Genomic DNA, 27,748 nt, shown 5'->3' on the forward strand with positions numbered 1-27,748 from the left:
CCAAGCCTGAGTGCAGGACACTCATCTGTAAAGAGATGACTTTGCCTCTTCCCTCAGGATCTGTCTTCTGAACCTCGGGTTTAGACCCAGACTCCTTGTGTTTATTCCCAGAAGATGCATCTGTGGCTCCAGGTGGGTGTGTTTTACAAGGATCTTCATTCCAAGTCCTGAGATTGTCCATGTGGACCTGGGTCCTTGTCTCAGCACAGGAGACCCCGTTGTCCACAGGGAAGAGACCCCTGTGGAGACCACAGACAGCACAGTGCCCTGTGCTACACTGCACTTCCCTGTGTCCACACTTCCCCTGTGCAGCTGCTTTAGTGACTAAATCACAGTAGGAGGGGAACTGTAATTAACTATACCACAGAATAATGAGAGAGTGTGGGAGAAGTTATCAATCTGTGACCTCTCACTCCCTCTCTGACCTTCACTCACACTTAGGAGCTGAAGGGGTGAGGGACATGAATGTGTGGGACACTGGATCTAATAACTGAGTTGGGGCCCCAGAGTTCCTCAGGCCTGAGCAGTGTGGACATTGGAGGAAAGATGATTCTCAGGCCAGAGAGCACACACTGGTGATGTGAGGTTTCATCCCTGATCAGTAGTGTGGGGAAAGATTAAATTTACACGTTTGTTCATTCTGTGGATCTCTCCAAATCGCAGCCATAGAACTGAAGTGGAAAGAAGAGGAGAGATGGGTGGGGGCTCCTGAAGAGAGTCACCCATCACACAGAGCAACAAATGTGGGTGAGCACAGGTGTGCACTCCAGTCACCTCCCCATGCAGGTCTCCACAGCAGCCCAGCAGCCTCACCAGGATTCGGCGGCACCTGTTTCAGTGAACCACTCTTATTAGGTGCTGTGAGTGTTTTCCGTGGGAACTTGAAGCTCTTAGGTTCCATCCTGACTGACCTAAGGATGCGGTTGGGATAGGCAGCCCCACAGAAAGGATCTGTCTGTTACTTTTCTTCTTATTTATTCTGTTTTTTGAGACAAGGTCTGTCTGCACTGCTCTGGCTGTCCTGGATCTTACTATGTAAACCAAGCTGACCTTGACCTCCCAGAGATACATGGCCTTTGCATCCTGAGGGCTGGATGTCACAGTTTCCCTTTCATTGTTGTGAAGAAACACCATGACCAAGGCAACACTTCTAAAAAGAAACATTCAATAGTGGCTGGGTAACAGTTTCAAGGGTTTAGTCCATTATAACAGGAAGCATGGCAGCTGCAGGCAGACATGGTGCTGAAGGAGCTGAGACTTGTACATCTTGATCCAAAGGCAGCCAGGAAGAGGCTCTCATTCCACACTGGGCAGAGCATGAGCACAGAGACCTCAAAGCCCTTCCTCTCAGTGACACACTTCCTCCAACATGTCCATGCCTACTCCCACAAGACCACACCTCCTAATAGTGCCACTCTTTGTGGGCCAAGGATCCAAACACATGAGCCTATGAGGACCATCTATTCAATCAACCACAATAGGATAGAAGGCCTGTGTCAGCACACTAGCTCTAGTTAGTTTTTATTACTGTGATAAGACACTATGGCCAAGGTATCTTATAAAAGAATATGTTTAATCTGTTCTCTAGTTTCAGAGGATTTGTGTCTATGATGGCAGAGGACAGGTGTGGTGGGGGAACAGCTGAGAGCTCCCGACTTGATTTGCAAGTAACAGACTGAGACACTGGCAATAGTGAAAGTCGATTTTTAAAAAATTTATACATATAATATATGTAATATAAAATATTATTAAATATAATATATATAATTTATTCATGAAGTACACTGTACCTGTCTTCAGATACCATAGGAGGGAATCAGATCTCATTACAGAGGTTTGCGAGGCACCATGTGTTTGCTGGGATTTGAACTCAGGAGCAGTCGTTGCCCTTAACCACTGAGCCATCTCTCCAGCCCAGTGAAAGTCTTTTGAAACCTCAGTGCACACACCAGTGGCACACATCCTCCATCAAGGCCACACCTCCCAATCCTCTCTGAACATGGCCTCAGCTGGATTTGAAGGATTCATTCCCATGAGCCTCTGTGGCTGTTCTCATTCAAGCCAGCACAGCAGTCACTGTGAATTGTAAGAGGCCAGCAGGGTTCTGGAGATGTGTCCAGTGCAGGCTGAGGGAAATGCCCTCACACAGGCCACTCTGCTGAGTTAGGTCTCCCCCTTTGGCTCTATCTCCTCCTGCTCAGCCCCTCTCTGTCTCTGTCCCTCAAGTCTCACCCCATCCATGCCCAGCTCCCCTCCCTCCTGAGCTCTGCACTGACCCTGTCTCTTCCTTGGCCTCTGGTTTCTCTATGGTGTCAACCAGCATCTGTGAGGCAGCTGTGTGGTTCCTGAGGCAAACATTCCAATGGTGGCTGGGGAGATGGCTCAGCAGCCAGGAGCACTTGTTGCTGGTGCAGAGGATCCAGGTTGAGTTCCCTCAGCACACGGTGGCTTCCACCATCTGTGACTTCAGTTCCAAGGGATGCAATGGTTGTGCACCTACATGTTTATATGCACAAAGAGGACAGGTCATGAAAATAAAATATAGGGGTTGGGGATTTAGCTCAGTGGTAGAGCGCTTGCCTAGCAAGCAGAAGGCCCTGGATTCGGTCCCCAGCTCCGAAAAAAAGAAAACAAAATATAAAAGTATGATTTTAATAATCCTGCCTGTCTTTCTTCTACACATCGAGAGTGTGAGGCCAGGGGCGGAGGGCACAGTGCTGTTCAGACAACAGTGGACCACCAGCCAATGAAGAGAGCTCTGTAACAGGAAGTCTGAGATGGTTGAAATAGTGTGTATTGAAATGACAGTTTATAGAACAGGATAAAATTAAATATACAAAAGATCTTTCACTTTATGGACCTACTGTGCACAGTGGATCACAGCCTCATCCCAGGGAGAAGACACAGTGTGTGCTGATCTTTGTAATTGAGCAGATGTCAGTTTTGATTCCCCATGAACAGGATAAATTCCACTCAGATGGTTGGATACTAATTTATAAGAGACCAGAACATCCAAACACCCAGAATGTTCCTCAGAGAAAGGTGTCCCCTTCCCCCATCTTCCCTCCCACAGCTGACCCTCCAGGTCTCACCTGTTGAAGATGGAGAAGCGTCCCATTCTTGTCCAATCGCGCCACCTGGTGGAAGAAACAGAGAGGACGGAGTCTGAGCCCATGGAGCTGAGGGTAAAGGGGACCCAGGCTGGCTGAGCTGCCCCAGGACTTCCCTGCTGTCTGTGCTTCTCCAGGCTCTCAGGTCTCATGCTGCCCTGCTCTCATCACACTTACATCCAGAAGAACTTTACATGCTTTTCCAGCCGTGGGAAGAAAACGCCCTGTAAGAGGGGAGGCAGGAAGCAGAGCCCTGAGTGCTCAGAGGAGCTGCAAAGCCCCAGAGTAGGTGCAGACTCTGACCTGGACTATGATGTTGATTGTTTGATGTCAGCTACATGGGGGGTTAACTAAAACCCCAAAATGGAGGGCACCATCTGTGAGGTGGTTTTGCTTAAGGTGAGGTGGGAAGATCAGTTTCTGATCCTTTCCTTTGATGGAGGAAGAGACACCTGTAATCCTGATTATTTGAGTGGAGTCCCTCCCCGTTTCTAATCTGGCCACACCTTCTGCTGGAGGCCTCAGTGAAGACATGGAAGGAATCGCTTGCTCTTTGTCTGCTTGCTCTTGCTCCTGCCCCAGCTCCTGCTGCTTCTGTGGGGCATTCCTGGCTGCCCGTCCTTGCTCTGCACAATGACAGCAGACTTACATTTATTTATGGATGCCTAGGCTTCATGCTGGGCCTGTCCCAGCTTCTCCTAACTCAGTTATCCCATTTACACCATCCTAAGTTCTGCCATGTGGCTGCTCACCTCTCCTCAGATTCACACATCCCGACCCCTCTGAGTCTGGGTGTTGAATCCCCCATGCTTCTCTCTTCCCAGAGTTCCTCCCTCTGACCAAAATCCTGCCTTCTGCTCTTCTTGGCTATAGGACATAGGCTTTGTATCTCATCTTAAGAAGGTGCTTTAGGTAGGCAGGGTAGGAAGGAGACGCTTCCTCACACAGGGCACAACAACATTACCTCAGCATTGCCCCCGTTAGTCCTATAAAAGGCAAATCTTTCTCTGACATCATCAACTATACACAGTGAGGACACGGGTAAAAACATAATTATAAAGAGTTAACAGGGGCTGGGGATTTAGCTCAGTGGTAGAGCGCTTACCTAGGAAGCGCAAGGCCCTGGGTTCGGTCCCCAGCTCCGAAAAAAAGAACCAAAAAAAAAAAAAAAAAAAAGAGTTAACAATTATTAATTCTACATTGAGAATTATTATTTCTTTATTTAATTAAGAGTAATTATTTTTTAAGAATTTTAATTAATTATTAATATTAAAAATATAAGAATTACACTTATAAAGTCTGGTTCTTTGTATCTCTCAACCATTGAGAAACTATTATCTGCCATGCATCCGAAGTCCTATCTGTCCTGCGTCCAAAGTTCTTTGCCTAATTCCCTTTCCATCATAGCTTGAAGTTATCCCCCTGAAAATATCTTCCTAGACCTAAATCATTTTCTTAAATCTTAAACAACTTAAGGTTATTGTGAGACTGTAGCTATCCAGTCTTCCCCCCCATCAGTGACCTGAGAAGGATAAATGTTCCCTGAGAAAACGGGAAATGCAGAGCAAGCAGCTTCAAAAGCTGCAGAAATGGCAGACATTGCTGGCTGCCTGGACAGTCACCCAAGATTCTTCTGCAGTGCTGAGGCATCCAGCTTCAGGCTGCTGGCCCAGTGTATGGTGGACATCTTTGTGGAGCAGGAATATTGAAGGACTCCCCGACTTGTCTTGGCAAAGCTCACAGTCATCTTCCTCTGTGTTCTGCTTGTCCCCTGTTAGGACAGCATGCAGTCTGCAGTTGACGCATGGGCAGGTTTTGGCTGGTGCCCAGCTCTGCCACATTTGAAGCAAACTCCATATGGAGGTTCCTCGATGCCCTCCATCCTCTCTGAATTAGAACGTGGTGCGGCCAAGAGCATTCGTGCCTCACTGTTATGGAAAGCCTTGTGTTCATAAAACATTCTGAATGCCATATCCTGTAGGTGTCTGAGATTTCAAAGACTCCCTATCTATCTCTAGTATATCAAAATAGGCAAATGTTGCTTGTTTCCATATATCTACTATCTGATCGACTTTGGAAACATTTAGTTTTAGATTGGAGGAGGCTGGAACCGAAGAGAAGAGAGAGGCAGCCGAGAGAACATGGAGGCTGATGTTAAGATTCCTCTCTGCACATTTACAGGTTGTTATGAATATTCTTAAGGGATGGATGTGTAAGGGATGGATGCGTACAGGGCTTTGTATATCTAGGTGGGCAATTATATCTTATCAATTGGATCAGAGGTCATTGTGTTGTGTGTTTTTCATGTGGTGATTTAAGTTCAAGTTCAAGCGAGTATGTGGTGGCTGGAGACACTAGGCACAATATATATATTTTTAGACTGTGTTTCTGTAGTGCGGTTTGTCTTGTGCACCTGACTCTTAAAAAGGTTCCCAGTTTCTACACAACTGGCCCTTTAGAATTCTTAGCTGTTAGAATTGCTTGAAACTGTGACCTTAACTTCGTTGCCTCTTGAATTTCTAGGAACAGGATAGTTCATTAAAAAGCCGGCTGAGGCTGAGGCTGAGGCTGAGGAGTGGATGTGCAGAGTGAGAGGAGAAGCAGTTGGTGCAGAAGACATAGTTGGGAGACAGTGGAGCTGACAGAGCAGAGGGGCTAGAACAGTTGTCACAGTCTGGAGCTGCTGTCATTGGGAAAACTGGGAGAAGGGACTGTTTAAGTGCAGTGTTGGGAATTGAGGGAGGAAGGGTTGAAAGAAACATTAGAAGGGGCTGGGCTGGAAGACTGGAAGAATTGTTGGAAAGGAATTAGATTGACAGCTCTCTCTCTCTCTCTCTCTCTCTCTCTCTCTCTCTCTCTCTCTCTCTCCTTTCCTTTCCTTTCCTTCTTTCAACTCTAGCCGTAGGGGTGAAACAAGGAGGATAAAGGGTGGGGAAAAAAGAACCAACAAAGTAACAAAGACCAGCTACATGTCTCTCCCTGTAGCCCTGGCTGCCCTGGGACTCACTCTGTACCCAAGGCTGGTCTCCAACTCAGAGATCTGCCTGATTCTGGGTATGCACAACCAAGGCTCAGGAAATATTGTTAATCAAATCACCACAGAAGCCTAATGAATATTTCTTTGATCATGTAATTGGGAAAATTGTCAAGAAATGAGAGAAATGCTACATACTAGTGACAAAAGAGCATCTCGCCCCATGAATCAGTTTCTAACCTTGAGACAGTTTGCAGATGCAGAACTCCTTGAATGAATGAATGGCCAGGTGACCCTGAGTAAGTCCCTTATAAAATATCTAAAATGTATACTGCTAGCCTTTCTCCAGTCCTTTCCTAGTGGGAACTACAGGTTTTCATCAGGGTAACCATACACTGGGGAAAGAAATAATCGGACTTACCAGGCTCTATTGCATATTGGTCCAAATTGATGCTGATTCCAGGAGATCCCAGGTGCCTGATGCCAGAACTTTTGTAGAAGCCAGAAGTGGAATGAGAACCAAGCTCTCGTAAAGGATCTTATTCATAGTAAAGTGGGAATGGGGTCTCAGAAGCCATGAAAGGGCTAGAGGAGTTGCAGGGTTAGAGTTGCAAGTTACAGGGGTCTCTAACATGAGAGGGTAGGAGAGGGCAGGAAGAGTCACAGTAGCCCAGCAGGGCCTAAGGAAGTTGCAGGGTTACAGCTCTGAATGTGGAGGGATGGAGGGAAGGCCAGAAAATTCACAGTAGCCCTGCAGGGCCTAAGGAAGCTGCACTGAACACCAGGTGAACCTAGAGGAGCTGTGGGAGAGGTAGCTCTGAAGGGAAGGTGAGCAAAGGGCAGGTAGGGGGCGCCATGGCCCAGAACACCTAAGGGAACTGCAGAGTGGCAGCTCCAATGGTGGGAGAATGGGGCCAGCTGAAGAGGGCCAGCCTTAAAAACTGAGGTACCAGTGGAGACAAATACTTGAGACCAATGAAGCATTACATAGCCAGCTATGCAAGCCCGCCATCACTATCCATGGCGTCTTGTTAAACTCCCTCCAAAATTTCTGTGTCCTTCCACAGCTCAGCAAAACACCATGTGAGTCTGTCTTAGCAAAACTGTACATGAATCTGTCTTAACAAACTCCATGTGAGTCTGTATCAGTTAACATATCTAAAATTTGGGCTCCAATCTGCCAATTTGCCCGAGTCCACAGAATTGGCACAAAGCCTCCAGAACACCATTTCTTTCTGTGAAGTCAGGACAAACAATGACCAGCAAGGAATGTCCAGGTACCATCCCTATCCAGCCTCTTCCCTCCGGTGAGAAGTTCTTCTCAGCTGCACACAGCTTTTCTGAAGTGCCATGAAGCTCAAACTTTTGGTTTCCTTACAAAGTCATTTGTGTGGATGGTATTTTGCTGAGGCAAACATGTGAAGGAGTGCTTTCCTGAAGCAGACACAAGTGAAAGGACATTCTGCTAAAGCAAGGATGGGAAAGGAGCCATGATATAGGATTATTTGATTACAATACACAGGGGTTGGTTCACTTTACATTGCTTTGTGGAGCTCCACTAGTTCTGATTCCATAGAGAGAAATGCACCAGATATGTCCTGGTGGTGTGCTGGCGGCTGCTTGCTGCTTCCGTGGACTGGGTTGATTGGCAGAGTGATGTCAATCTGTGAATGATACAGACTTATGTGAAGTTTAGCTAAGATAAACTCATAGGCTAAGGCAAGACACTTGGTGAGGCAAGACTTATGGAGGACATGCGAAGTTTGGAGGGAGAATAAATGGGATACAATGGACAGTGACAGGAAGCTTGGATTGCTTGCATAGCTCTCTTTGTAATGCTTCTTGGTCTCCTGTCTTCACTGATCTGCTCTTCCCTGACAGAAGTTTGCTAAAGAACTTCTCCTGGTGTCTCTGCTGATCCCAGTCCCTCCTGCTGACCCATGCCAATTTGTCTGAGGTCTAGCTGTTTCTGCAAGGTCATGCTACCACTGCTGCTATCTGGACACTAATGAACTGACCTGTGAACTGAACTGCTGATTTCCTGACAACACAGAGGAAACTTGCTCCACAGATCAATTCCTAAACAGATCCATTTCCCCCGTATCCTAATACCCTTTCTTTTCCACTACCTTTAGTGGGTTGTGGGCTTGAAGGGAGGTTAAAGCATTTAAGAGACCACATTAAAGTAGGGCTGAGAACAATATAACATTACAGCACCATCTCTGTTGAGCTGCTGGGCAAGGCAGGAGAGGAGGTGCTGTCACTATGGAGATGCAACTCCTATGGGACAGTTCCTTGAGTGGTATGGTACCAAGACTGTAGGTGAGGAGGAAAGGTGTCACCATTGTGAATAGCTCCTCATGACAGTAGTAGGCTGAGGCAGGAAAGGCAATGCTCAAACATGGACAACTCCTGGGATGGTGGCAGGCTCAGGAGATGTCATGGCCTCTTCCATTAGGATAGGAACCTCAAGTTTTGACTGCTCTTGTCGGGGCATATCACTGCAGGCTGGGGCAGAAAGAAGCGATTTGCTGCACCTTTGTTGGAATTTGCAGCTAACAGCTTAGGGTGTACAGAACTGAGCATTATTTGAAAATAAAATGAACATTTGACAAGTGGTGCCAAGGGGTTGGGGATTTAGCTCAGTGGTAGAGCGCTTGCCTAGCAAACACAAGGCCCTGGGTTCGGTCCCCAGCTCAAAAAAAAGCAACAATGACAAGTGGTGCCAAATGTGGGGCGATGCAGAATGGGCGGGTTTATTTCAAGTTCCTTAGAACAAAAGGCAGGGGAAAAGGAATGGATACTTTGTTTCAAAAAGCCAACAATGTGTTTGCTGAAGCTTTTCTTGGGCCATGCCCTGCATGGATTTCCCCAACAGTTTTCTTTTCCACTCTCCCTCATTTGGGGCTATTGTTTATAAAAAGGAGGAAAGACTTGACTGAGGAACTGGGATAAATACAGGAAGAAATGGAGAAGCTTGGGATTCAAAACATGGAGGAGGACAAAAAAGGAAAACAGCAGGGTTCTCTCTCTTCTGAGAAGTAGCAGAGTTGGCTATGCAGCTAGAGAAATTAGCATAGAGGCAGAAAAGCTTGAAAAATGTCAAACACAGAAAAGGGAGAACTAGGTTCATTCCCAGTGACTGAAACAGAGAGAGGGAGTTTCACCTAGGGAGAAAGAAAGGAAGGACCTGGGTCAGAGGGCGGTCAGGTCAACCTGGGAAAGGGAAGGATGCTCAGAGGAGACAGCCATTTTCAGGAGACAGGGATAAACCCACAGCACCTTCTGAGGACAGGCAGTCCTGGGTCACAGAATAACCAATAGCATTCCAAGTAGTAATACAGCATATGTCTACCAATGGAGATAATCCACAAGTCAATGACAAAAAACAAAGTTGGTAATGGCCTCTTATAAATCAGGAAAGGGGGGAAAGAGCAAAGTAATTCAAAGCCCCTGTGAACCCTGGGGAAAGACACTGGAAGGGAGAAGCAGAAATCACCACAGTAGCATGGCTACACAGGGCACTGAAGGCAGCTTCCTGACTGCTTCATTAGTAGCTAAATCAAGTGGATGGCAAGCCCAGGCCCCACCTCATCACAGACAAGAACTGACTGAGCTCACCTGGGCACAGCCCTGTTCACACTCGGCTGCCACAGCCTCCTCCTGTGCCACCAGACACACGCAGTTTAGTGACACAGATTCTGGAAGCTTCTCCATATACCATTTATTTAAAAGGAAAAAAAAAACCCCAAACCTCTAAATAGTCTCAATCCATTAAATCAACAAGCAATCGAGTCTGAGGTCAAGGATGTGAACATTCAAGTTCACACGCAGATCCTTATCCTCAGTGTGAAGTGAGGAGCTGAGCACAGCACAGAGTTCACAAGATAAAGATGTCACACACACACACACACACACACACACACACACACCCTCCTAGGCTGGACCAGGAAGGTTGGCCTTGGTAGGGAACACAGGCAGTGCAGGGACAGGGTCCAGGTGTGCAGGGCGGGCTGGGCTCCACAGTTCTTCACACTGAAGCCATAGAATCACAGGGAACACCAGACACTGGTGTTTAAAGAGAACTGAGGGCTCTGGATGTCACAGGAGAGACCTGAACACATCGTCTGTCACTCAGTCCACTCCAGGCAGCTATCTTCATGCTAGAGAATGAGAGTCACAGACCATCACTGTGAAGACAACAGCCCAACAACCCTCCACTCACAGAGGATTCTGGGAGTCCCTGAAACCCAATCCACATTGCCCCTCCCCAGTCAGACCCCAGAGTCACCTTTACAATCTGCGAGGGACACATCAGAGCTCTGGCAGCTGTCCCTGCCTAGGGTAAAACAAAACACATGTATATGTGTGTGTGTGTGTGTGTGTGTGTGTGTGTGTGTGTGTGTTTCTGTATAGTATATGCGTATGTATGGATTCATATCACCGTACATCTCAGGCCCCCAGAAGATTTCAATGGAGGAACTACTATGGATTCCCAGAGCTCCCAACATCTCCAGCTTCACTCCAATACCCTCAGGGACACTCCTGCCCCCACACTAACCTGGAGCAGGGGTGTAGTCTCCTTTCCCACCTGTGAGAAGAAAAGCTGTGAGAGTTCAAGGAAGGTCTTGACAGGAGGAAGTTTCCAGAACTGACAGAGGACCCAGTTGAGACAGCAGCAATGAGGGATGTGACCGTGTTTCCCACTAATTAGCAGAGCATTCTTCTAAAGGAAGCTGAGGGGAAACGGACCCTGCCTGTTCCTACCTGTGTTTCTCTTCCTCCTCCTCCTCACAACAGCCACCACAGCTCCAATCATGGCCACAGCTCCAATCATGGCCACAGCTCCAAGGACAACATAAATACCATTGGTTTCCATGTTGGAGTCAGTGCCTGGAGGAGCCTCTGGGAAGGACAGGTACAGGAAATGAAGGTGGGGGTCATGACCCCAGCCCTCAGCCCTGACAAGCTCAGGGTCTGCAGAAGGGTCCAGCTTTTCCTGACCCCAGATCTGCATCGACACCCTCCTTACCCCATCTCTGGGTAAGCGGCTCAGGCAGCCCCTCATGTTCTACAAGGCATGTGTACTTCTGCTCTTTCCCAAGAGGCACCACCACAGATGCCCACTTCTGGAAGGTTCCATCCCCTGCAGGCCTGGTCTCCACAAGCTCCATGTCCTGGGTCAGGTCCTCCCCATTCAACTGCCAGGTCAGGGTGATGTCAGCAGGGTAGAAGCCCAGGGCCCAGCACCTCAGGGTCACATCACCTTCAGGTCTGGGGTGAAGGGTCACATGTGCCTTTGGGGGATCTGTGTAGAAGATTTAAGAAATCACACAGTTAACAAGACAAACTGAAGACTACACAGGACACAGTTAAATCAAGGATGACACTGAACTGTGTGTCTGACACTTCAACTGTCATCTCACTAGTGAGCTGCAGGGAGAGCTGGTCCCCTCAGCACAGAACTGCACACTTTCCTGAGAGACTCAGAAGCTAAGAGGGAATCCACATGAGCCAGTGGGTCAACATGGCCGTCCTTATGTGATGTTCTATAGCATGAGATGGGTGGTCACAGAACAAAAGAGGGAATGGAAAATAATTGATTTAATGTGTGTTTGCAGAGAAAACATGACTGGAAGCAAAATAATGCCTTCAAAAAAAAAGGAAAGAAAAAAGAAAGTAAAAGATAAGAAAAAGAGAGAAAAAAAGAAAAAAGAAAAAGAAATTCCACAATTTATGTTCCTCTGGGGTACCCCATAAGGGCTCATGGGACCATTCTCCTCTGTGGGAATAGAGAGAAATGGGGTGTGGAAGAGAGGCAAACCCCACATCAAGGAGGGATCTGTGAGAATGTGTTCTTTGGAAAGACCTAGAAACTGGGGGAACCAGCCTAGTGTAGTGGAGTCCATGTCTCCTATGAGGAAAAGGAGACTTCTGGTCCTGAGGTGTAAGGGCTGACACACTCAGCAGGACAGGAGTCAGTGTCCTCAGAGTGGGGGTGGGCAGAAACCTGGCCTGGGAGAGGCCATGGCTGACAGCAGGGAGGCCCTGCTGTTAAGTGGGGAAATTCTCTCCTTCCCTCCTGAGAGGGACTCAGAGCTCTCCAGAGAGAAGCCTGGGCCCTGGGAGAGGCAGTGCAGTCACTGTGATGAGGGATCAGGAGACCCAGGGACACTGTCTCCCCTCTGAGACAGGGGCATCACCCAGCTGAGGGTTTCTTCTTCCCCAGGACTGAGACCCAGCCCGAGGGCAGAGGGAGGAGAAGCCCGCGGCCCCCGCACCTGAGCGCAGCAGCGTCTCCTTCCCGTGCTCCAGGTATCTGCGGAGCCACTCCACACACGAGCCCTGCAGGTAGGACTTGTAATAATCTGCAACACCTGCCTGATCCCACTTGTTCCGGGTGATCCGGGCGGCAAAGTCCGCCGCTGTCCACGTCTTCAGGTCTTCGTTCAGGGCGATGTAATCGCGGCCATCGTAGGCGTGCTGCTCATACCCGCGGAGGAGGCTCCAGTCTGTTCCCACGTCACAGCCATACATCCTCTGGATGGTGTGAGAGCCTGCGGGACCCCGCGGTCAGACCGGGCCCCGCCCCGCCCTCTCCCGCCCCCGGACCCTTCCAAACTGAAAGGGAAACCGGCCCGGGTCCGTTCTGCTCCTGAACCTCGGACTTGGGACCTGGAAGTCCCCGGCCGTGTGGGGACGCGGAGGGGTCGTGACCTCCGACCGTGGGTCACTCACCGCCCTCGCTCCGGTTGTAGTAGCCTAGCAGGTTCCTCAGGCTCACTCGGTAGTCCCGCTCCTTTCCCTTGGCGATCCGTGTCTGCCTCTCCCAATACTCCGGCCCCTCCCGTTCCATCCACCGGGCCCGCGGCTCCATCCTCGGATTCTCCGCGTCGCTGTCGAAGCGCACGAACTGCGTGTCGTCCACGTAGCCGACAGAGATGAACCGGGGCTCCCCGAGGCCGGGCCGGGACACGGCGGTGTGGAAATACCGCAACGAGTGTGAGCCTGGGGGCGGCGCGCGGTGAGACCCGGACCTCCTCCTGGGACGCCGGGCGGTTGCACGGGCTGGGCGGGGAGCAGGGCGCGGGGATCCGGACGCCGGTGGCGAAGGGGCGGGGGTCTGGTGACTGACGCGGGGACCGGGCTTCCCGGGTGCCGCCCCCGCCTCTCCCCGCAGAGGCCATTTCCCTCCAGACCCCGCACTCACCTGCGCGGGTCTCGGTCAGTGCCAGGGTGGCCGCCACAAGCAAGATCAGCATCCGCGGTGCCATCGCTCCATCTGAGATCCTGGACGCGTCTGTGTCCTGTGGGCTGCGTGGACTTTATAACCAGCCCTAGATGGCACTACCCAATGGGAGGTCAGAGGCAATCAGATCCCTTGGAGCTGTTATAGCACGATGTCATTATGCAGTTGAAGGCGGTACCAGATAGAACTAGGCCTGTCATTAGACTAGAAGGAAGGAGAAAGGTTGTAGAGAGGAGGAGACTGGAACAAGGAAGGAGAGAGGCAGTGGAGAGAACATGGAGGCAGATGTTAGGATTCTCTCTGCACATTTACAGGTTGTTATGACTGTTCTTAAGGGATGGATGTGTACAGGGCTTTGTATATATAGATGAGCAAACTCTATCTTATCAATTGGATCAGAGGTCATTGTGTTGTGTGTTCTTTCATGTGGCCATTTAAGTTCAAGAGAGTGTGTGGTGACTAGACTTGCTAACCCACAATGAAGCTGGGTTGTGTATTTCTGGCTTGGTGACAACCTGCTTTGGCAACTAGATGGCTAGAAGAGAGATTGCTGCCAGGATCAGAAAGTAGCCATCAGCAGTGTGATACGGGATGGAGCAGAGCGGGTGAGACGCTTTGCTGACTGAGATGAAGATGTCTACCAGGTATCTTCGAACACTACAGTGCCTGATCTAGTGCAGGGTAAGAGACAGCATTTCTTATAATTTTACAGCTACAAGCTGTAAAGAGGGTTGTGGCTCCAAGGCAAGGAAAGAGCAGGGTTGTGCTGCAGGAGAACTCAGGGAGCAGAGAAAGGCCCCTGTGCACCTCTGTGTTAATGAGGGTTTCCATTGCTGTGATAAGACCCCATGACCAAAAGCAACTTGAGGAAGAAAGGATTTATTTCAGTTTCCACTTCCACATCACAGTCCATCATTGAAGAGATTCAGGGCAGGATCTTGAGGCAGGACTCTAGAGGTAGGAGCTGAAGCAGAGACCATGAGAACCATTGCTAACTACCTCGTTCCTCATGGCAGCTCAACCTGTTTTCTTATACAATCCACCAGCCAAGATTACCTCCAGTGGGCTAAGCCCTTCCATATTCATCGTTAATAATAATTTTCAAAATGCCTCATAGACTTTCCTAAAGGCGGCCCTGGATGGAGGCTTTTTCTCTTCTCAGGATCCTCTTCCCAAATCTGTCTTGGTTTGTGTCAGGTTGACAAAATGCAGACAGCATGGCTTCCTGGTGCAGGGTCGCCCAGTGAGAGCTGAGGGAGGAGAATGTGGATGAGCTCCTCCCCCTGACCTACCCTCTGGATGGAGGACCCAAGGTAAACAACAGTTGGAATGCAAAGAAGGGGTGGGTTCCCAGCTCATCCCTGCCCCTCAGTCCTGAGGACTTGTCCGTCCCCTGCCTGTTTGCTGCTGCTGCTGATATAATCACAGGAGAGACTGATAAAGTCAGAGCAAGTGGGGGGAGGGGAGAAATAGGGACATTTTCTTCCCTCAGAGCAGGCCAATCTGATTTTGGAGGGATTGAGGAGAGGTAGGTAGGATAGGTAGATAGATAGATAGACAGATTGACAGATAGTTAGATATAGATACACATAGAGACGGATATATACAAACATACATACATATGTACATACATGCATATATACATACGTACAACATGCATACATGCCAACACATCAGACATACAGACAGGCAGTCAGACAGACAGACAGTCAAACAGACAGACAGACAGACAGACTGACAGACAGACAGTATTAAAAGAGGAATGAGAAGAAGCACCCTTCCACTCTTTGGACGTTTACAATTTCCGTTTTGCTCAGACATCATGCAGCCTCTGCCGCCCCCGCCCCTGCCCCGCCGGCCCGCCCCGAAACCCGCCCGCCTCTGCCCCGCCCCTGCCCCGCCCCCTGCCCCGCCCGCCCCCGGCCCGCCCCGCCCTTGCCCTGCTGCTCCATCCACCGCGCCCGAGGCTCATATCTCGGATTTTCCGCGTCGCTGTCGAAGTACACGAACTCCGCGTCGTCCACGTAGCGGACTTTCATGAACCCGGGCTTCCCGAAGCCGGGCCGGGACACAGCAGTTTTGAAATACTGCAGCGAGTGTGAGCCTGGGTGGGGCGCGGGGATGAGATCCTTACCTCCTCCCTGGACCCCTTGCGTGTGCGCGGGCGGGGCGGGGAGCAGGGCCTGGGGCTCGGGACGCGGGTGGAGAAGAGGCGAAGGGTCTCTTGTGCGACTGGGGGACTCGGCTTCCCCGGTGCCGCCCCCGCCCTTCCCGCAGAGGCGGTTTCCCTCCGGACCCCGCACTCACCCGCGAGGGTCTGGGTTTGGGCCAAGGCAGCCGCCAGCAGCAGGAGTACCATGGGCAGCGCAGTCGCCCCCATCCGAGATACCGGACAGGTCTGAGTCAGGCTCCATGGACTCTACAACCAACCCACTACCCAGTTGGAGGTCAAAGCGAATCAGATCCTAGGAGCTACTGAGGTTGTGGCTCCAGGGCAAGAGAAGGGCAGGAGAACTCAGGGAGCAGAGTAGGGCCCTTGTGCACCTCTGTGTTAGGGTTTCCATTGCTGTGATAAGACCCCATGACCAAAAGCAACTGGAGGAAGAAAGGATTTTTTTCCGTTTACACTTCCACATCACAGTCCATCATTGAAGAGATTCAGGGCAGGATCTTGAGGCAGGACTCTAGAGGTAGGAGCTGAAGCAGAGACCATGAGAACCATTGCTAACTACCTTGTTCCTCATGGCATGCTCAACCTGTTTTCTTGTACAATCCACAACCACCAGCCAAGATTACCTCCAGTGGGCTGAGCCCTTCCATATTCATCGTTAATAATAATTTTCAAAATGCCTCATAGACTTTTCTAAAGGTAGCCTGGATGGAGGCATTTTCTCTACTCAGGATCCTCTTCCCAAATCCCCATCGGTTTGTGTCAGGTTGACAAAATGCAAACAGCATGGCTTCCTGGTGCAGGGTCGCCCAGGGAGAGCTGAGGGAGGAGAATGTGGATGAGCTCCTCCCCCTGACCTACCCTCTGGATCGAGGACCCAAGGTAAACAACAGTTGGAATGCAAAGAAGGGGGGGTTCCCACCTCATCCCTGCCCCTCAGTCCTGAGTACTTGTCTGTCCCCTGCCTTTTGGCTGCTGCTGCTGATATAATCACAGGAGAGACTGATAAAGTCAGAGCAAGTGGGGGGAGGGGAGAAATAGGGACATTTTCTTCCCTCAGAGCAGGCCAATCTGATTTTGGAGGGATTGAGGAGAGGTAGGATAGATAGGTAGATAGATAGATAGATAGATAGATAGATAGATAGATAGATAGATAGATATAGATACATACAGAGACATACATACATACATACATATATGCATACATACATATGTACATACATGCATATATGCACACATATGTACATGCATACATACATGCATACATTTATATGCATATGTACATGCATGCATACATATGTACATACATGCAAACCTACGTATATACGTGCAGACATATATACATACATGGACGCATACATACACACATACCAGCACATGGGACACACGGACAGACTGACTGACAGACAGACAGACAGTATTAAAAGAGGAATGAGAAGAAGCACCCTTCCACTCTTTGTCCGTTTACATTTTCCATCTTTGCTCAGACTTCATGCAGCTTCAGGTCCTGCTCCACCAGACACCTGCCCAGCTGGGCAAACATTCTGGGTGACCCTGGGAGGCTTCTTAGAGTTCTCCCATGGATCAGAGGGCTAAGGAATGTTGCAAAGATCACAGCACAGAACAGGCTTCATGTGAGAGATTTATTGGGGGTGGGCATGGAAGAGAAAAAGAGCCGCCTTCGAAGACCTGGGCAGGATAAGGGTGCACTACTTGTGGCCACAGGTGATGATGTGGCTTCTGACACTGAGGGTCTGAGAGCAGGCTGGTTCTGGAACGTGGGTGGTTGTTGGTTACAGACATCCCTTCCTCTTATTTACTCTGTACGGTGAGAAAATAGGAAGGGGTGATCCATGAGGCCTCACAGGGTCATCATACTCTTTAGACTGCCTCCTGCTCTCTGGGGTATGGCAATATCTCCGAGGACCCAAGAAAGCTGGGAAGCTGGGGAGGTTCAAATACAGCAGACTGTCCCCTCACTGTCCAGGCTCTGCAGGGCCATCTGCAGCTGAGGAATGCAGACTCATCTTTAAGTTGAACCATCATGGGGCAGGTGCTTTGAAGCTGTGTGGCACCCGGACTTTGAGGAAACACCTGGAGCTAGCATTTCCCTGAAGCACATCTGTATAGATAAGGATCAGAAGGTAAAGTTAAGGAGATTAGAAGAAATTTTTTCCTTAGGTGATCCTTTGAAACTTTTAGGCTCATTAGTTGGGGGTGGGGCATCCCAAGATCTCAGAGAGGAGGAGGAAACCCCACCCTTGGGAATAAACTGAATAGGCAGGAGAATAAACAGGATGTTGATAGACAGTACTTATCTGGAATCCATTTGACCCATGAAAGGTGGATTTAGGTAGATTCTTCAAAGCTTAGAAGATTTTTTTAAGTTTACAAAATGAGATAAATTTTAGACATGCTAACATACTACTGTGTAATCTGTCCTGAATGTCACATTGTAGAAAAGGCAGCAGTCTCACGCCTTTGATTTGTAGTAAAAGCATGGGGACCCCAAAATGACTTGGCATAAAAAGCGTGAGAACTCTTTTCTCTCTCCAGAACACTGGGTGTATACAGATTGGACAGGCATTTTTTAGCTCAGTGAGAAGCACTTTTAGTCTGTACTTAGAAGTATAGCATACCATAGGAAATACATAATCCTGAGCTTGTGACTGTAATAGCAATCGCAGTTTATCATAGTTAGGTCAATAACTCATCCCAACTCCATTGATGAATTTTAAACTCTGAGCTTTCTAGGCCTAAATATAACAATAGCATAGATAAGGAAGAAATATGAAACGTTTTTCATTTTTACATACACCTTAAATCACTTTCTTAGACCTTTACAATTGCATTTGCACACCTTAAAACACCTCCTTAGACCTTTATAAATTACAGTTAAAGCAGTTTTTCTGACCTTTATAAGTCACATCCACAGATCTCAAAGCACAGTTTTAAGAGTCTTGCAACTTAAGCTTTCATATCCTTAGAACCTACAGAAACTTCGAAGTTTATTCTATCCAATTACTCACCACAAGAGGCAGGTGGTTGGTTACTGAGAGCAATCGTTATAAAATAACTTCCTTTACAAAAAGGGATAGTAAAAAGTTGCATTGAAATCTGTGGAGTGGATTTATCTCTTCTTAGAATCTCGCAACAATGTGATCAGTGTCTGGACACAGTAGCAACTCTAGGAAAGTGGCCTATGATGTTTACACAGGGAGAGAACTGAGGAGCACCTGAAGCCCGTGTTGTTGCTTGCAGCTAAACTGTACAAAACTCTCCCTAGTCAACACCATCAGAGCTCTGGGGAGCATGATTTTCTCCTTAGTAAGCAGGAAGTACAGACCAAGCAGCTTCCAAATCTCTTAAAAATGACAGACTTCTCCCTTACCTGGACAATCACTGAAGGTTCCACTGTGGGAGTCTTGATTTCAGTGCAGGCAGAGGACCCAGGGCAGCATCAGTTTTCCAACGTCTTAATGTTTTCAGGACTGTAATAGTAAGGATGTCTGACCTGAACAAACTTCTCTTGTTTCTAGTAACTTGTTTGTGCTTAACTTTGGAAACATACACAGGAGCTTAATAAACCGTGTTCCTGTTCTTGACGTGCATTGTTAATTGTCCTCAACATTTTACAATAAGTCGGTAACTTTCTAAGATTCAGATTTTGGAACTTTGTCTCTGTTAAGTTTCAGCCTTTGTAAGTTGAGGTGAAACTCTTTTATCATCCAAATAAACCATAAATATCATAACCTTCAGTCCATAAGAGATTATATCTTGCTTTTATCACATACCATTATAGGTCACCACAGTTTTTGTATGACTCAGTTTCTCCAATAGCTAAAGCCCAACAAGGTGAACAAGGACACACAGCTACACAAATGTCACAGTGACGCTGAATAGGCCTTAGAGATGTATAACATATTAATCAGTATCCCTTATTTGTTATCAAATATAACTGGTTGAGAGATGACTCAGAAGTGAAGAGCACTGGCTGCTCTTCCAGAGGTCCTGAGTTCAAATCCCTACAACCACACCGCAGCTCACGATGGTCTGTAACTATGGTTCCAGGGGTCTGTCACAATCACAAAGGCATGAATGCATATAATGCTCATATAACATAAAATTTTAGAATGAAATGCCTACCTTATTCATCTAGCATGTGTTGTGCTTATCTACACTTTATAGCAGCTTGGTGCTCAGCAGTTAGCAAAGGCGGAGGAGTTTAGACACACATCTTAAACCAGCTTTTGATAAGCCAAGTAGACATTCAAAATCTTAAGTTTTTATAATTACATACACTATATTCTAAACCAGAGTTGAGTCACAAATATAGTACATTGTAACAAATGTATCCTTAAATTGTTATCTTCATACAAAAGTGTATGCCAATCAGAAATCCTTGAGTCTGGTTGGTGCTTCTTTAGTCTACAGAGAGATACAATGATACAGAAAGCTCACTAGAACAGAGAAGTTTTATGGTTATTGTTTTGTGGCAAGTGGTCATCTGAAGATGATCCTGAACTCACAGGGCGTGGACTCTTTAACCATAGTAAAGATTGTTGCCAGTCATGTGGAAGCGTATATTCTGATGAGGTCATCAGTCAAGATGGAGGAGAGACACATTGTTTCTATCTTAAAACATTGGTTTTCATGGTATGTTGTTTTTAAAAACAAAATCCCAGTCCTTCAATTTTATGAATGAAGATGAAGGGGCCAGATTTTGGGGTGAAAACCTGCTGGCTCAACGAGGCCAAGAAAGACCTCCCTACTCTACCATGGTCTCAGAAGGTAAAAGCTCCTTCTCCACACCTTCAGTTCCCTCCACCTCAGTCTCCCTCCTTTCTACTTCCTGTGTTTTCCTATGTCCACCCCTGCCTTCTGATCGCATGCTCTGCCTCTTGACCTATGGTTGATTTTATTTAACACCGTTTACAGAAAGCTGTTGGAGAAAAGGTGTGTGTAAGTCTGAGCCGTGCCACAACAACCTGTCCACACTGAACAGAACGCTCTTGGCTTAAAGGCGTCTCTCAGGGCTGTGCAACTCCACAAGCAGAGACAGGGTTTTCCTGTTCCAAGTTCACAATCTTGGGCTACACAATGTGATCAGGTATCTTGCAATGTTCCCCTCTTTTGTCTGAACAGTTGCTGTTTTTCCATCATCAATAAACTATATACTGTCCGGTAACAATCACACTCACAATGTCCAGTCCACTTATTTGAATTTGGCAACCTTGGAGAAAGCTTTCCACTCTCTATCCAAGCTTGGTGAGTCCAAAGGTCTGTACACAAATCGCTTTCTATCAAAACTTACACTTATCAACCTACCTCTTTTTAAACCTTAAATAGTGCTGGAGAGATGGCTCAGTGGTTAAGAGAACTGATTGTTCTTCTAGAGGTTTTTGAGTTCAATTCCCAGCAATCACATGGTGGCTCACAACCATCTGTAATGGGGCTTTGATGCCCTCTTCTGGTGTGTCTGAAGATAGCAACAGTGTGCTCATATAAATAAAATAAATCTAAAACAAATAAAAAAAAACTTAAAACATTTTTAAAATCCTAAACAATTTAGGTTTAACTGTGAGAGTTTATCTAGTCTTCAACCCCATCAGAGACCTGAGAGAATAAATGTTCTCAAAAGAGACAGGAAGTGCAGAACAAGCAGCTTCTGAAAGCATAGGAAGGACAGAGACTGCTGGCTACCTGGACAGTCACCCAGGGTTTCTGGAAGTTTGGAGCATCCATGTCTTCAGGCCACTGGCCCAGAGAATCTGACAGATTGTTCTGTGAGTCATGAGGGACTTCTTCTCTACCTAGTCTTGACAGAGTTCAGCATTTGCCTTCCTGTGCTTTCTTGGACCAGGCTGGACAGTATTCTGTCAGCAGTTGAAGGAAGGGTAGTTTCTTGCCCAGTGGCAGCCACATGCGAAGCAAACTCTGTAAGGAGGTTCTTCAATGCTCGGCGTCTTCCTTGAAGTAGTATGGCGGTGCTGCCAGGAGCGGACACATCTCATTGTAAAAAACTAGTCTTAAATTAATAAGACATCTTTAAATGTTATATTCAGTAGATGTCTGAGGTTTTTGAAGACTAGTACCTAACGAAACCAAACAAACAAAAGGTTGATTAACTATTAACTAGCATTTTACAAATTTTCTTAGTTTGTAATAGGCACTTTCAAAAGGACTAGTCCTTCCCATTGCCTTGTTAAGAAATTCATAGGTATCTTAATGTCATGTGGTTGATACATAGTTATAAGTTATTCTGTTGTTACCAAAATGTAACGTTACTTTTGTATCAATATCCAAGGATCTATACCAATGTAACCAACTGTAACCTTAATTTGAATCCATACACAAAGATCTATAGTAAGGTGATCAAATAAACATCAATTTTGTTTCAATACACAAAGCTAATATAATTTTGTAAAAAATACAATAATTTTGTATCAATACACAAAGTTGTATGTAAGAATAGATTGAATAATTTACCCATTTCCTATTATTTCTATGTTATTCCTATATCCCCCTTTTTGTCCATATTAAAAAAAGGAAGATTTTAAGTCTTACACAGTAAAACTCTTCTCAGTAATGAAGCTGTCTCTGCCAAGCTCTCTACACTCCGGGACTTGGTTATGTTTAGCAGTCTCAGGAATGACATGAGCAGAGGGACAGCTATGGTGCCTTGGGTCTGGTCATGATGAGCATTAGTGTCCATCTGGCTTCTAGGTGAGGTAACTGCTGGATGGATGGGGGCATAGATGACAGAGACTGGGAAATGATAAGACGTGTCTTAGACACCGTTCTAGTGCTGTGCAGGGCCACCATGACCAAGGCTGTTCTTAAAGAGAAAGCCTTTAATTGGAGCTTGCTTATGGTTTCAGTGGCTTAGTCCATTCTCACCATGGTGCGGAACATGGCAGCAGGCAGGCAGGCAGGCATGGGGCTGGACCAGTAGCTAAGAGCTCATCCTCATCTGCAGGCAGCAGACAGAGCAACACTGGGCTTGGCAGGGGCTTCTGAAACCTCAAAGCCTGTTCCCAGTGACACACTTCCTGCATCAAGGTCACACCTTCTAATTCTCCTAATCCTTTCATAGTGCCCCATTCCCTGGTGACTGTCTTCAAATATCTGAGCCCATAGGGGCCATTCTTATGCAAAGCACCACAGAATGTTCAAGATTTAAGCCTCAACATCTCCTCCAGCAGGGCAGACTGAAGTGGAAGGTGTGGAGGGGACCCCATGTCTGATGCCCCATCTAGTGGTACACAGAAAGAAGCGCTGTTTCTTCAGTGACCTCATCCTGGGAAGGCAGTGATGGCAGCAGGTGTCAGGACTCCTGTGACAGAGCCTGAGCACTTTCCAGCCTTCTCTGGGGCAGGAGTGGACACAGGGGTGCCCTGGAAACAGAATATGAGACACTAAGGTATTCTGTTCCTTCGATGCATGGGTTCCAGTTGGAGCAGTCAAACATTTGTGCCAACATTTGTCCTGAAAACCCTGTGTGTGCAAAGCTCCTGTGGAATTAACTGGGTGAGCTCAGCTGTCAGTCCCCTTCCCAAGAATTCCTCACATCGGGGTCCTCCATGTCTGCATTTTCCCAGGCAGAATCCTTAGTGGTCCTAGGAGTGTGGGGATGCAGCCTTTCTTCAAGGAGTGGCACCAGTGCCTCTGTCTAAGAGCAGCAGGGACTGTACATTTTCCTCAGCACAGAACTGCACATTTTCCTGAGGGACTCGGAAGCTAAGAGGGAATCCACATGAGCCAGTGGGTCAACATGGCCGTCCTTATGTGATGTTCTGTAGCATGAGATGGGTGGTCATAGAACGGAAGAGGGAATGGAAAATAATTAATTTGCATGTGTAATTAAATTCATGTCAAAATAAGAAATTAGGGACAGGGCTACATGAAGGGTGCCCACAACTACTGTTACAACCCCTGAGAGTCAACCTCTGTGCTCATCTTGCTGACAAGCATTTACTGTCAGTCCGAGTGAACAGCCACCATAAGTGTGTAGCAGAAATGTGGTGACCCTCTGACACTCAGTCAGAGAAATGACTCCCAGCCCCTTCCTCTGAGGGACGAGACACAGGTATGTCACACAGGATCCCTGCAGTGTGCTGTGGACCCAGTGCAGCTCTCACTGGAACACAGAGGGCTCACAGGGTGTGTGGAGCTTCCCTCTCACTGCAGCCCTGGATTGCAGAAGACCCCGTCTCTCAGAAAGTCCAATTCCTGATTCACTATGGGGAGCACTGTAACTTGTGGGGGCAGGGGAAGAGCAGGAGGCTTCTGGATGTTCAGTTCTCACAGGGAACAGGCTGAGTTCACAAGAATCTCTTCAATGGAACACCGATTCCCCAGGTTAGCAGTCTCCTCTGGCCCTGTGGAGACTGATACAAATGACAATACAGGGTCATGGAGAAACAGGATCACTGCAGTGCAGACAAACACTGACTAGAGCAAAGTAATACCTTCAAAGGAAAGTAAAGAAAAAGAAAAGAGAGGGGGGAAAAACCCCAAAGAAATCCCAGAATTTAGTATTTGTGTAGGGCAACCCATAAGGGCTCATGTGACCACTGTAGGAATAAGTAGAATTGCCCCTGACGTTCATCTCTAAGCAAGGCTTCCCTCTGTACAAACGGGGGACTAAGGACAGTATCTCACCGGTGCTTTGCAGAATTCTTTTAAGTCTGTTACTGGGAGGGGACACCTAGTCAGTGGATAGTGTCTTCCTACACATAGATTAACAGGGAGGGTCCCGGAGTTGGGGATTTAGCTCAGTGGTAGAGCGCTTGCCTAGCAACCACAAGGCCCTGGGTTCGGTCCCCAGCTCTGAAAAAAAAGAAAAGGAAAGGAAAGGAAAAAAAAACAGGGAGGGTCCCTACGGATGGAGGTTCTGGACTCCCCCCGCCATTGTGGCTGAGGGTAATTGTTCCCAGTGTTTCTGAGATTACCGAGCTGCTCTGGCTGGGGCTTTGGGGAAGGTGCTATAGATGGAAGCGTTTCTGCTGAGATGGAAGGGTATCTTGGGACTCGGAAGCCCAGGAACTGCACAGCTCTGACGTGGGACAGTGTCTGAGTAGCAGGGCATCCTGAGACAGGAGAGTACAGGAACCACACAGATCTATGGGACACTGTCCCAAGGGAAGGGCAACCTGAGAAATGGGAGCCCAGGAACATCCTTGACCAAGTTGTTTGATTTTGGGGACAGGGTTTCTCTGTGTAGCCCCAGGTGTCCTGGAACTCACTCTGTAGACCAGGCTGGCCTCAAACTCAGAGATCCTCCTGCCTCTGCCTCCCAGGGGCTAGGACTAAAGGTGTGAACCACCATCACCTGGAACCTTGACCAAGTCTTAAACAAAAGCCAGGCTGGATTGTAGACTTGCAGTCCTGGTTAATTGGGAGCCCGAGGCACTGGTGGGAAAGGCTGCTTCAGTTACAGAATAAGTCCAAGGCCAGCCTGGACCCAGCCTGGACCCTGTCCTGAAAGTAAAGAGGTGGGACATAGGGGAGTGGCAGGAAGCAGTCCCCATGTCCCATCTACAGCATGGGAGGAAATTTCAGGTGAAAGAAGCTGTCAGGGAAAGAAAGGGTAATTTGAGGTTCTTTCCTTTCCCCATATACACCAGGGCCTTGGCTATAAAGGGCCGGGGGACCTTAAGCTCACCGAGACCTGGCCCTGGGAATCCATGCTGCTTTCTCACTTGTCACAACTTTCTCACCTACTCCACCACCCCATTCAGGTGCCAGTCCTGGGGATCCCAGGCTCCTGGGTTTACCTCATAGCCCTGGGTGTTCTGGAACTTGCTACGCGGTGGAACAATGCAGAGATCCGCCCTCATGAGGACTGGGATTAAATGCATTTAATCCTAAAGAAACCTGGAACCCTTTCTTGGGGTGGATCCCATCAACCTCAGCAGATGTGCAGCTCAGTGAGGACAGGGTCACGAGGTGGGGAGCTCAAATCCCTGGCGACAGCGACAACAAAAGAAAGAGAAACAAACGCTCCGATGCGGGGACTGTGCAGGGGATATCCGGTTCCTTACTGTGGCCCTTGTTCAGTGTGACCCAGACAGCTTCGGGGACATTGGAAGCCACAGACCAGCAAGCAGTTCCTGCAGTCTGGAGGGACTTTTGGCCAAGTCCAGTCCATCCCCAGGACCCTTGGGAGCTGCGATACCTCTCATAGCCGCCAGGTGGCAGCAGAACACACGAATAGGGGCCTGTCCAGGTCTGGATCACCTAAGTGGCTGTGAGCTTTGAAAGCTGGGGAAGGCTCTTCATACTGAAACAGCCAGGAATTTCCCCTTCAGCCCCAAATCCTCTGTTTGGCGGTTTTCACGGGTCCTTAGGATCTTCGGGCTGAAACACAGATTGCGCCTCTGGCTCCTCCCCTGATTGTTACTCAACACCACACTCTCCAGTCACAGTGACATAACACACACACACACACACACACACACACACACACACACACACACACACACACACACACACACACACACACACACCTGACACTTGGCATGCTGAGGTGAGGCAGGAGGATCCAGAATTCAAATTCCGGACAGGAGAGATGACTCAGAGGTTGAGAGCACTAATTGCTCTTCCACAGGTCCTGAGTTGAATGCTCAGTAATGTGGCGCCCTCTTGTGGCGGGCAGGCATGTATGCAGGCAAAACGTGTACATAAGAAATAAATCTTCAAAAGAGAATTCAACTTCACCCTGAGTTACAAGACATAACAACACAAACAGCATAATTGGGCGAACACACAGGCTGCATAGACCAGTAACATCAGGGGCCACTCTGTTAGGGGAGTTGTGTCCATTTTCCCTTCCGTTGCTGGATCTCTAAGACCAGTGTATAAATCTAGTGCAGGGGACCCTAGAGCCCTGCAGTAGGGTTGGTAGGTGTTCCTCCATGCGGTAGTGTCCCCAATATTGTTCAAGGATCTCTTTCTTTAACGAAATCTTATTTCCCTTCATTTCTTTTTTGTTCTTTAAAAAAAAATTTTTATGTATAAGGGTATTTTGCTCCATGTATCTCTGTGTGCCGCGTGCATGGAGCACCCCAGGCGGCCAGCAGAGGGCGCCCTATCCCCTCTGAGGCTGGAGTTACAAGTGGGTGAGAGCTGGGAACTGAACCCAGGTCCTGTGGAACAGCAATAAGCATTCTTCACCTCTGAACAACCTCTCCAGCTCTACGAATTTACTCAGCATATTTTTATGCCTTGGCTCTCTGTGATTCTTTTCTCTGCAGCACATGGCCTCACTCAGGCCTGAGCCACCCAACTCCCCTGCAGAGACGGTCTGTACAGGAGAAGCCCTGGGTTCCTCAGGGTCACAGAGTCCAAGAGAAGGAGCTTCCCAATCTGTCCACACAGTGTTCAGTCTGATGTCCTTCAGCACCAAGCAAGGATTGGTAACATAACTCACACATGGATCCTTCCAGATGCCCTGTGTGGGCTTCGAGTTTTCAAAACCTACTTTAATAAGCTTACTTAAATGTTTTAACCTCTCCTCTAGCCCACCACCCACCAGAGGTAGAAGAGAGGAAAGAGTAACAGGGCAAAGGAAGATGGGCACCTGTCTAGAAATAGTTCTTTGGGGTGAATCCAATCTGCGTCGTCAGGATACCAGCACTGAGCTCACACGGGTCAGCATTGGCAGTTCAATCCAGAAGCAACTTTGAGGCTCTACCCATCGTCCTGAGTCTGCAGAAGCAGGAGGAAGCTGCTGGGACACCACCAGAAGTTATTTGGTTTGTTTCTCTCTACAAAGTCATGACAAATGATCAGGGAAGAAGGCATCAGCATCATCAGTGAAGAGCGGCTTCAGCAAAGTCCAACGACGACCCGCAAAGAGTGGCAAGTGGAACCAAAGCCACACAGTGTCGTCTGTGGTCTGTTGGGTTATATCTAGACCCTTTCCAAACACCACTAGTTCTCTCAAGAGGACATCTCTCAAGCTCTAGCAAAACTTACCATGCCCCTTTCCAGACAGCTTCCAGAAAACACCACGTGTCTGCTGCAACAAAAACATCCTCTCATAAGAAAGTTTCCAGAAAAACATCTCAGGACACAACCGCATCTCCAAAGAAACCAGAAATTTCCATTTCAAGCCTGGTTCTCCTAGATTAGGTCTTCAGATCAGTTGACTGTGCTGTCAAAGTCTGTCTGTCTTCTTTCTTTTCTTTTAAGATTTATTTATTTATTCTATATAAGTACACTGTAGCTGTCTTCAGACA

At 48.0% G+C, this 27,748-nt stretch overlaps 3 protein-coding genes across 8 annotated transcripts in view; all 3 read right to left on the reverse strand.

Moving 5' to 3' along the window:
- Positions 1-27,748, reverse strand: part of RT1-CE13 (RT1 class I, locus CE13) — a 211,699-nt gene that overhangs the window by 85,180 nt on the left and 98,771 nt on the right. The gene's annotated exons all lie outside the window — the stretch shown is intronic.
- Positions 1-27,748, reverse strand: part of LOC147998518 (RT1 class I histocompatibility antigen, AA alpha chain-like) — a 59,273-nt gene that overhangs the window by 24,369 nt on the left and 7,156 nt on the right. The window lies entirely within an intron of this gene.
- LOC147998519 (RT1 class I histocompatibility antigen, AA alpha chain-like) lies at positions 8,886-15,761 on the reverse strand. Of its 5 annotated transcripts, XM_087598603.1 has the most exons (8): positions 13,295-13,448; positions 12,823-13,092; positions 12,366-12,641; positions 11,117-11,392; positions 10,852-10,989; positions 10,646-10,675; positions 10,376-10,423; positions 8,886-10,247 (listed from the first exon to the last, which is right to left on the reverse strand). In XM_087598603.1, the coding sequence occupies exons 1-8, from the start codon at positions 13,356-13,358 to the stop codon at positions 10,243-10,245; spliced, it is 1,107 nt and encodes a 368-aa protein (XP_087454729.1). In that variant the 5' UTR covers positions 13,359-13,448; the 3' UTR covers positions 8,886-10,242. The 5 variants fall into 5 exon arrangements, with proteins under 5 accessions (XP_087454729.1, XP_087454730.1, XP_087454727.1 ...); XM_087598604.1 differs by lacking the exon at positions 10,376-10,423 and having other exon boundaries at positions 9,747-10,247; XM_087598601.1 differs by lacking the exons at positions 8,886-10,247; positions 13,295-13,448 and adding an exon at positions 15,641-15,761 and having other exon boundaries at positions 10,341-10,423.

This window comes from Rattus norvegicus, chromosome 20, assembly GCF_021556685.1.
Source record: "Rattus norvegicus strain SHRSP/BbbUtx chromosome 20, alternate assembly SHRSP_T2T, whole genome shotgun sequence".
NCBI lineage: Eukaryota > Metazoa > Chordata > Mammalia > Rodentia > Muridae > Rattus > Rattus norvegicus.

Bases quoted from the DNA above. Each gene is read 5' to 3' on its own strand.
- LOC147998519 (XM_087598601.1), bottom strand. From the start codon at position 15,713: ATGGGGGCGACTGCGCTGCCCATGGTACTCCTGCTGCTGGCGGCTGCC. The intron at 13,093-15,640 runs GTGAGTGCGGGG...CGCCGCCCCCAG, and splicing joins CCAAACCCAGACCCTCGCGG to GCTCACACTCGTTGCGGTAT. The intron at 11,393-12,365 runs GTGCGGGGGCCG...TCTTCTACACAG, and splicing joins GGAGACGCTGCTGCGCTCAG to ATCCCCCAAAGGCACATGTG.